Raw genomic sequence first — 9572 nt, forward strand, 5'->3', positions numbered from 1 at the left:
GATGAAGGACTTTGTGCGTGGGCACACGCGCGCCATGCACTCTTGCAAGAGAGAGAAAGCCTGAGAGAATTATCCGACTCTTTTCAACCATTCAGCCCTAACAGAAATTAGGGGTGGGGGTGGATATATGTGAACTGTGGAGGGTGAGAGAGGAAGGGGTTGCTTTCTTGCTAAAATCTGTCCTCTCAGGCCTCAGACTCCAGGGTTTCTTCCTGTGTCCCCTTGAGTCATTTTTCCAGCCACTGAAAATTGGGAAGTCCTTCCAGAAGTCTAACTTTAATCCTTATTGCTGCTCATCTCTACTTTTTAACTTTTGAATTGCTTTCAAGGAATATGAAAACTGAACCCTTTTACAATCCTTCAGAGAATTGTCAACTTTCAGAATCTTAGAAGGTCTGATCAGGAAGGACTTTTAAGTATCAATTGGTCACTTGATTCTAGTTTTAGAATGGCTCCTATCCTGTAATGGACATCTGGGCTGGTACTGAGGTCAGACTCTGCTCTCAAATCATGGTCATATAACTTACTAGCACTTTGATTTTGGACAAATTGCTTAACCTGAAGTGTGCAGCTTCTTTTTCTTCTTCATCTTTGTCGTTGTTGTCTTCTTCTTTTTTTTTTTTTTTTTTTTGTAAGATATTATAATAGATACCTTATGGTAAACTTTGTGGGGTTTACACAAAATAGTATATTTACAGGATTTAAGACAGCACTGGGTCACATAAGACTACATCTCACCTCCATCTTTGTACAGATAATAAAGCCTGAGGCCCAGAATGATCAAGGATCCCGCTCAGGTTCACAGAACCTTGACTGGAACCCTGGTCTCTACACTCCTAAGCACATGTTCTTTTTTTCTTTTTCTTTTTTGTGACAGAGACATAGAAAGAGGGACAGATAGGGACAGACAGACAGGAAGGGAGAGAGATGAGAAGCATCAATTCTTCGTTGCAGCTCCTTAGTTGTTCATTCATTGCTTTTTCATATGTGCCTTGAATGGTGGGCTCCAGCCAAGCCAGTGACCTTGGGCTTCAAGCCAGCAACCTTTGGGCTCAAGCCAGTGACCATGGGGTCATGTCTGTGATCCAACACTCAAGCCAGCGACCTCGTGTTCAAGCTACTAAGCCCGCACTCAAGCCAGTGACCTTGGGATTTTGGCCCTGGGTCCTCTGCATCCCAGTCCGATGCTCTATCCACTGTGCCACCAACGGGTCAGGCTGTTCCTTTTGGTCCTGTATTGTTCACCCCAACTGTTTGGGCCCCTGCATCAGTAGCCTGAACTTGATTCACTTTTGTGGAAGAAGACACTTTAGAAGCACATGTTCCAAATTAGGAGGCAGGATTCCTGGGCCCTGAAAGTATGTTAAATGTGAGAATGTGTCCACCCCACTATAGTTCTCTCTGTCCTTGTCTGAATCTCTCTGGATTTTACTTTTTCCTCTCAAATCATGGACTTGAGGGCAGGGAGGGAACAGCTGTAGCCAGAGCACTACTATTACTGTCAACATGACTCTCACATTCCGTCCCCAGTGCCAGCACTCGGCACACTCTGCTCCACCACCCTAACCAAGTAGACAATAAATACCTCATAAATAATAAATGTATAATTCTTCACTTTTTTTCCTCAGTTTTGGAAAAGAGAGGGGTACAGATACCTGGTTCTTCAACCCTGCTGGCTGGGAGGGATGGGGGTATCTCTAGACTCCCAGCCCCTCTGACAACCTTCTGTCCTGAACAAGGAAGACAGAAAAGAAACACAGAGAACTAGCATCACCTAGTGGTCACATGTGCTTTAAATTCACATATGACAGGATGTTGGTCAGTCTGGAGGAAGGGAATGGTATGATCTCCCCTCAGGGGCCCCTGAGTCCTCTTAACTAGAGAGTCTCTGTACTGCTTTCACAACTCAAGGATGAAAAGAGCAAGCCTAGGTAAAGTGAGGGGTTAGGTGAATTAGCTCCAACCAGTGTGACCCTGCCAGGGCAAGTAGAATGCCTGTCTGTCATTGCTTCAGCCAAGTTCAGTTCCATTTCTACAGAGCAAGAGTGCTCTCCTATGACCATTCTCTTTGGATAAGGCAAGGGTTAGGGGGTAGCCATACTGAAGTGGTTATTAAAGCTGAGTTAAAAAAATTTTTTTTGAGCTAAGAAACAACTGTTTGAAGGGACAGGAGGGTCCTGGCAGTAGTAATTAGGGATAGGGGATATTTCTGGGAAGTTAAACCAAAATTCTGGCTAATTTTCTTTAACAATTTACATATTTTATATCCAGAAACCCCTTAGTTGAAGGCTATATCCCAGGCCCACTGTTCCTGCTTCTGTTCTGATCTGGGCTCCCCACCCCCCAAACCCTCCGCTATTAAGTTCTAACTGCAAACTAACACTGGCCTATTTCTATCTTCCCCAAAGACCACACCTGAGCATTAAAAGGGTAGAATTCATTTATTAATAATTAATAATGCATCTTGAGCAGCCTAGGGTTGAAACATTGAGCAAGGGATAGAGAGGCCTGGTTTGGGGTTAAGGGAATGTTGTCTGTGAAAATGCCCACAGGTATTACTTTCATTTACTCCCATACCAGCTGGCCACTCTAGTTCTGGATGAAACATCCGAGATTCTAGTGACTGAAACACAGTTCTAACGGAACCTACGGAAACTGTGAAGCCTATGGAAACTCTGGGGCCCTCGTTTTAAGACGGAGCCATACGCTTGGCGGAACTGGCGGTTCATGGCTGCATAGAGCACAGGGTTGATGCAACCATTGAGCCAGGTGAGGTTGGCAGCAAACATGTGGATAACCCGGGGAGCCTTGACCATGGCATCCAGGATGTTAAGCAGCAAAAAAGGGATGTAGCTCAGGGTAAAGCAGAGGAACACAGCAAAACACATCCGAGTCACTTTCCCAAACTCTGACGAAGAGTCCTGAGCTTTCTGGGCTCCTTTAGTTGACTTGGCCTTTGCTGGTACTTCTGGAGTGCTTTTGTCTGCCGTCTGCTTAGATATCTTGCAGTTGCTCTGGTCCCCCACTTCTGATCGGTCTCCTTCCAGGGTCTGGGTGGTGTTAGCACTGACTGGCTCAGATGAAATCCCCTCACTGGGTCCCCCTGATGCCATCCCGCTGTCCAGTTCCTGGAAATGACCAGGCATGGCTTCATCTGTCCCAGCCACATGGTTGGAACGGACACTTGCCTGGTGCAGCTTGTATTTATCCAGTGCCTGTGCTGCTTGCTTCACCTGACGGTGGATAAGGCAATAAAAGATGCCAACACTGCTGAGCCCAAGCACAAAGTAGATGCCCATGAGGATGGTGCTGTAGGGTCGGCCTCGGATGCGGTCAAAACTGCAGGTGCAGACTACAGGCACCAAGGTAAAGACAGACCAGAGGGGAATAAAGCTGGCCACACCCACCACCCAGGTGCCTACCAGCACCAGCACTATTCCCTTGGCAGTAAACACTTGGGGAAAGAGCTTAGGGTGGGCAATGAGGAGGTAGCGTCCCAGGGCGATGAGGCAGAGGGTGAGGATGGATACAGAGTTGGATGCAAAGAGGAGAAGCCCAAAAACCCTGCAGAAGGTGGCACCAGTTCTCCAGTGCAGGTGGAGGTAGGTGTCCACAGAGAAGGGCTGGAGAAGGGTGCAGTAGAGCAGATCAGCTATTGTGAGGTTGGCGATGAGCAGGTTGAAGCGGGTACGGAGCTTAGGCTGGATGGCCAAGGCCAGCAGGGTAAGCACGTTGCCTACAGTGCCTGTTACAGCTACCATTACTCCCCAGGTAACTGCCACATAACGATAGCCCAGCACAGACTCATGGTAGCAGGAAAAGTTGACATCAGAGGTGTTCCACATGATGGAGCCTGAAGGGGAATGGGTAGGAGAGGAAGACAGTCAGAACTTGACTTTGAATTTATATCTCTTGCACAACGCTGGGTCCCTGGACACCTGAACTCCTCTGGGAGTTCAACAGGCCTCTTCATCCCAAGATTCCCAATCCTCTCCTTAGGCTCTCTTAGTCCTTTCTCAAGTTCCCAAATCTTTTCTCAAAGATTTTCCCAAATTCTTATCTATCTCAGTCTTTGTCTACTGCAAACTGCAGGCCTCATTCAATACCCATCCAGATACTCTCAGTAACCCCAGTGCCCTCCAACCTTTTAAATTCCTGTTTCCAAAGACCACCCAAGAGTCCCCGCTCTGTATCCACGATGCTGCTATAGTTCTCTTTGCCCTACTTCACTGCACACACATGCTGGCCTCAGTTGTTGTTTTCTTGTTTGTTTTTTTCTTTTCTGTTTTTACCACCTGGGAGATGAAGACATAGAGAAAGAAAAGTACACCCACCACAAAATTACTTACCTGAGTCTCCCAGCCTTCAATTCTCTCTCTAGTGGAAGAAGAAATCAAACTTACTAAAGGGCAGTCCTTTCTAATGGGCAGTGAGGCTTCAAATAGAATGTACCCTGCTACCCTGCTTTCATGTCTCTTATTATACAACTAGACTGAAAGAATAAGAAACTCCCCAGTTACTTCATCTTAGCCACTTCCTTCCCTGTCTCCAGTCCTACTTGTTCTGCTTTGGCTAGTGAAACCTGGGCTTCTCTGTTGAAATTCTTCTGCTACATACCCCAAAGCCATTTCATTTCTTCTTTCTCCTTTCTGATACCCAAGCTCGATTTCCTTCTTCTCTTTGCATAGCAGAATGCCTATAAGACCATTGCTGAGAATTGTCGAGGCAAAGAGACAGAGTATCAGAATATCTGGGCCACTTCTCAAGGAGCCAGAGGACAAGACCAAGTTCCAGGAGCAACTCTAGGCACCCCAGAAACCTTCGCTTTGTTTTGGGGGGGCATGCCTTCTTTCTCTCCAGGACTTGGAGATGGTTCAAATCAGAGGGTCTTATATGATATCCTAGTCCATCTGAGGAAAGGAGTCAGATGAAGAAAGGTGGGAATGAAGCAGTTAGGATTCTGGCTTCACTCCCCACAGGGCTCATTCAACCAAATCATTCATCCACTTACTTAAAAAATATGATTTGAGTGCCTACTATTCACTGGACTCTGAACTAGACACTGGGGTATACAAGGAGTCTTGGTACACGGGCTTGTGCAGAGTCTAGTAGAAGAGACAGACATGTAAATATATAAATGCTTCATTGGTTCTCTAAAGCAGGGATCAGCAAACTTTGGCCTATGGGCCATCTGTTTTTGTGTGGGTCATAAACCAACAATGTTTCTTCCATTTAAAAATGGTTACAAATTCGCCTGACCAGGCGGTGGTGCAGTGGATAGAGCATCGGACTGGGATGCGGAGGACCCAGGTTCGAGACCCCGAGGTCGCCAGCTTGAGCGTGGGCTCATCTGGTTTGAGCAAAAGCCCACCAGCTTGAACCCAAGGTCGCTGGCTCCAGCAAGGGGTTACTCGGTCTGCTGAAGGCCCGCAGTCAAGGCACATATGAGAAAGCAATCAATGAACAACTAAGGTGTTGCAATGCACAATGAAAAACTAATGATTGATGCTTCTCATCTCTCTCCGTTCCTGTCTGTCTGTCCCTATCTATCCCTCTCTCTGACTCTCTCTCTGTCTCGGTAAAAAAAATAAATAAAATTTAAAAAAAATGGTTACAAATTGAATGGTTATATAAATACCTACATAATATCCTCAGTTTTGCTCTTTGCCAGCACAACCTAAAATATTTACTATTTGACCCTTTAGGAAAATATTGGCAACTCTTGCTTTAAAGTGTATCAGGGGCTGGTTTAAAAGGAGCTAACTGTTGAGAAGGTCAGGAAAGCATCCACAGAGATACTTGTGCTGGATTTTATTTTTATTTTTTTGTATTTTTCTGAAGTTGGAAACGGGGAGGCAGTCAGACAGACTCCCGCATGCGCCCGACCAGGATCCACCTTGCATGCCCACCAGGGGGTGATGCTCTGCCCATCTGGGGTGTTGCTCTGTTGCAACCAGGGCCATATAGTGCCTGAGGCAGAGGCCATAGAGCCATCCTCAGCGCCTGGGCCAACTTTGCTCCAATGGAGCCTTGGCTGCGGGAGGGGAAAAGAGAGAGAGGAAGGAGAGGGGGTGGGGTAGAGAAGCAGATGGGCGCTTCTCCTGTGTGCCCTGGCCGAAAATTGAACCTGGGACTCCTGCACGCCAGGTCGATGCTCTACCACTGAGCCAAATGGCCCTGGTCGGGGTGCACAGGTGAAGCAACTATCTGCTTTTCTTCCCTGCCCTTCTGGGCACATGTGGGAGTCTGTCTCCATCTCCCCTCCTCTCACTTAAAAAAAAAGAAAGAAAGAAAAAGAAAAGATAGGGAATGTGGGGAGTAGGAAGTACAGCACATTTAGGAAAGGGGTAAATCATGAAATCAGCTTTAGACTAGATTTGGGGTAGTTGTGGGGCATGCTAGTATCCCAGCTCCTCTAACCCCAATTTCTTCTAGCCCCTATGTCTCCACACATGTGACTCAGCCCCTGTTTTTCTCCACTCACTCTACTATGGGGTCAGAATTCTGGATCTCCAGTCTCTGCCTTTTTTTTTTTTTTTTTTTTTTTTAGCTACAAAGACCTGGAAAAATCGAACAAACCCCAAATTTCTTCTTGGCTTCCATTTCTGAACCCACAGTGAACTCCAACCTGCAACTTCACAGTTGACAAACCCAGGAGGCCCTAGTTCCCTCTCCTTCCTCTTTAACTGCCAGCATCCTCCCTTCTCTTTTCTTCTGTAAGACTGTGAAGTGAGTAGAGAGGGGGAAATGAGCAAAGATGTCATTCAGGAGAACCCCACAGGGATTCTGGGTTCTGGTCTGGCCTTTCTTGTTTGACCTTTTAGCCACTTAGCTACCTAGAGGGAGGGTCACAGAGTCACTGGCTGCTCTTGGGAGCATGTGGTTGAAGTTAATTCTGGAAATAAAGAGGTCTCTCTCTCTCACATCCCCACCCCCCATTATGTGAGAGAAAAGAGTGTGCTCTTCTATCCCACAGACCATTTGGAGAACCAGATGAGAAGGTATTCTAGCATATGTATAAGTAGCACTGTCCCAGTTTTTTTGGTCTTGGATACATGAAGTCTGAATACATTTTTTAAAATTTATTGATTTTATTTATAATTATTATTTTTAACAATGAGATGATTTAACAAATTTTTATTAATGGATATTAAGAGAGAGAGGAAGGAGGGGAGAAAGAGAGAGAAACATCAATTTGCTCCTATATGTGCTCTGCCGGGGGATCCAAAGATGCTCTAACCCAGTGGACCCCAACCTTTTTTGGGCCATGGACCCGTTTAATGTCAGAAAATATTTTCACGGACCGGCCTTTAGAGTGGGACGGATAAATGCACAAAATAAAATTATGTGACCCAGGCCTGACCTGTGGTGGCGCAGTGGATAAAGCGTTGACCTGGAAATGCTGAGGTCGCAGGTTCGAAACCCTGGGCTTGCCTGGTCAAGGCACATATGGGAGTTGATGCTTCCAGCTCCTCCCCCCTTCTCTCTCTCTGTCTCTCCTCTCTTTCTCTCTCTCTCTCTCTGTCTCTCCCTCTCCTCTCTAAAATGAATAAATAAAAAAATAAATAAATAAACTTTGAAAAAAATTATGTGACCGGCGTAAAAACTGTGGTATTTTAAAATATATATAATTGTCAAACGAGGCAAGCGTCAAGAGTGAGTCTTAGACGGATGTAACAAAGGGGATCTCGTCATTTTTTAAAAAATAAAACATCATTCAGACTTAAATATAAATAAAATGGAAATAATGTAAGTTATTTATTCTTTCTCTGAGGACCGGTACCAAATGGCCCACGGACCAGGACTGGTCCATGGTCCAGGGGTTGGGGACCACTGCTCTAACCAACCAAGCTACCAGGCCAGGACTCAATAAACATTTTTAAAATTGCCTGACCTGTGTTGGCGCAGTGGATAAAGCATCAACCTGGAACGCTGAGATCGCCGGTTCGAAGCATTGGGTTTGCCTGGTCAAGGCACATATGGTAGTTGATGCTTCCTGCTCCCCCCCCCTCCAAAAATGAATAAATAAAAAAAATCTTAAAATTTTTTAAAAAAATTGCCTGACCTGTGGTGGCGCAGTGGATAAAGTGTCGACCTGGAAATGCTGAGGTCGCCGGTTCGAAACCCTGGGCTTGCCTGGTCAAGGCACATATGGGAGTTGATGCTTCCAGCTCCTCCCTCTGTCTCTCTCCTCTCTAAAAATGAATAAATAAAATAAAATAAAAATTAAAAAAAAATTTTTTTTAATTTAACATATTTTTTAATTAAGTTTTTTTTATGGATTGATTTTAGAGAGAGAGAGGAAGGGAGAAGAGAACAGAGAGAGGAGGGGGACAAACAGAAACATGGATTTGTTTCTGTATGTGCTCTGACTGGAGATTGACAAGGGCAACCATTGTGTTTGGGGAGGACGCTCTAGCAGGGGTCTCAAACTTGCGGCCTGCGGGCCGCATGCGGCCCGCCGAACAATTTTGTACTGATTTTTTTTTGTTTTCAACTGCAGTGAGAAAAATGTTGCGTAACAGTTGCCTTTTGTAGACCTAGTGCGGCCCGCCGAACAGCTGTGATCTACATGCTGAGTTGAGTTTGAGACCCCTGGAGCCAGTCTGGCTATCCCGCTAGGGCACAGGGTTCAATAACTTTTTTTTTTTTTTTTTAAGTTGGAAACGGGGAGGCAGTCAGACAGACTCCCGCATACGCCCGACCGGGATCCACCCGCACGCCCACCAGGGGGCGATGCTCTGCCCATCTTGGGGCGTCGCTCTGCCACAATCAGAGCCATTCTAGCGCCTGAGGCAGAAGCCACAGAGCCATCCTCAGCGCCCAGGCAAACTGCTCCAATGGAGCCTTGGCTGTGGGAGGGGAAGAGAGAGAGAGGAAGGAGAGGGGTAGGAGTGGAGAAGCAGACGGGCGCTTCTCCTGTGTGCCCTGGCCGGGAATCGAACCCAGGACTCCCGCACTCCAGACCGACGCTCTACCACTGAGCCAACCGGCCAGGGCCTCAATAACTTTTTTTTTTTTAATAACTTTTTAATAGACTCAAACCTGTTCATTTTGCTGATAGGGAAACTGGGGTCCAGAGAGGGGAAGGACTAACCCAAGGATTACTTTATATAGGGCCAAGCAGAGGTGGAGCTCAGATTCCCAGGCCCTGCCCCCACTTCTTTTCATGCCTTCTGTGTCTCTGGCATGGGTTTCCCACCAGAGGTACAAAAGCCTGATTTTTTCCTTTGTCCGAGACTGGGTCTGGACCTGTCTCCCTAGAATCGTGAGACACACCGCAGGGGAGTCTTAGCCTATGGGAGACTCCTTTTTCGTGTCGTTGGCGCCGCCTGGTGGACTTGTGGAGAATTCTCAGCAGCTGTGGCTGCAGTCCAAGACCTGGACTGGGATTCCCCACAGACATCTTTACATTTGAGCTAGACAGGAGTGGGGGTGAGCGACGTGGGGAGTCTCTCTTCACTTTGCACAAGCCTCAGGTCTGCCTCCTCCCACCCTAGTTTCCCTGGCCCCCTCTTTCTTCTGGTTCCCTTTCTTGTGTGTCCGTCTCCCTCGCTGTACAGATACATATC

The 9572-nt window shown here is 46.6% G+C and overlaps 1 protein-coding gene across 1 annotated transcript; it reads right to left on the bottom strand.

Annotated features, from left to right (window-relative positions):
* Window positions 1-2436: 2436 nt before the first annotated feature.
* Window positions 2437-4534, bottom strand: GPR84 (G protein-coupled receptor 84). Its single transcript, XM_066365863.1, has 2 exons — window positions 4350-4534; window positions 2437-3853 (listed from the first exon to the last, which is right to left on the bottom strand). Exon 2 carries the CDS (start codon window positions 3843-3845, stop codon window positions 2637-2639), a length of 1209 nt encoding a protein of 402 aa, XP_066221960.1. The 5' UTR covers window positions 3846-3853; window positions 4350-4534; the 3' UTR covers window positions 2437-2636.
* Between the last annotated feature and the right edge of the window lie 5038 nt (window positions 4535-9572).

The sequence above is a fragment of the Saccopteryx leptura genome, chromosome 2 (assembly GCF_036850995.1).
Source record: "Saccopteryx leptura isolate mSacLep1 chromosome 2, mSacLep1_pri_phased_curated, whole genome shotgun sequence".
NCBI classification, from domain to species: domain Eukaryota; kingdom Metazoa; phylum Chordata; class Mammalia; order Chiroptera; family Emballonuridae; genus Saccopteryx; species Saccopteryx leptura.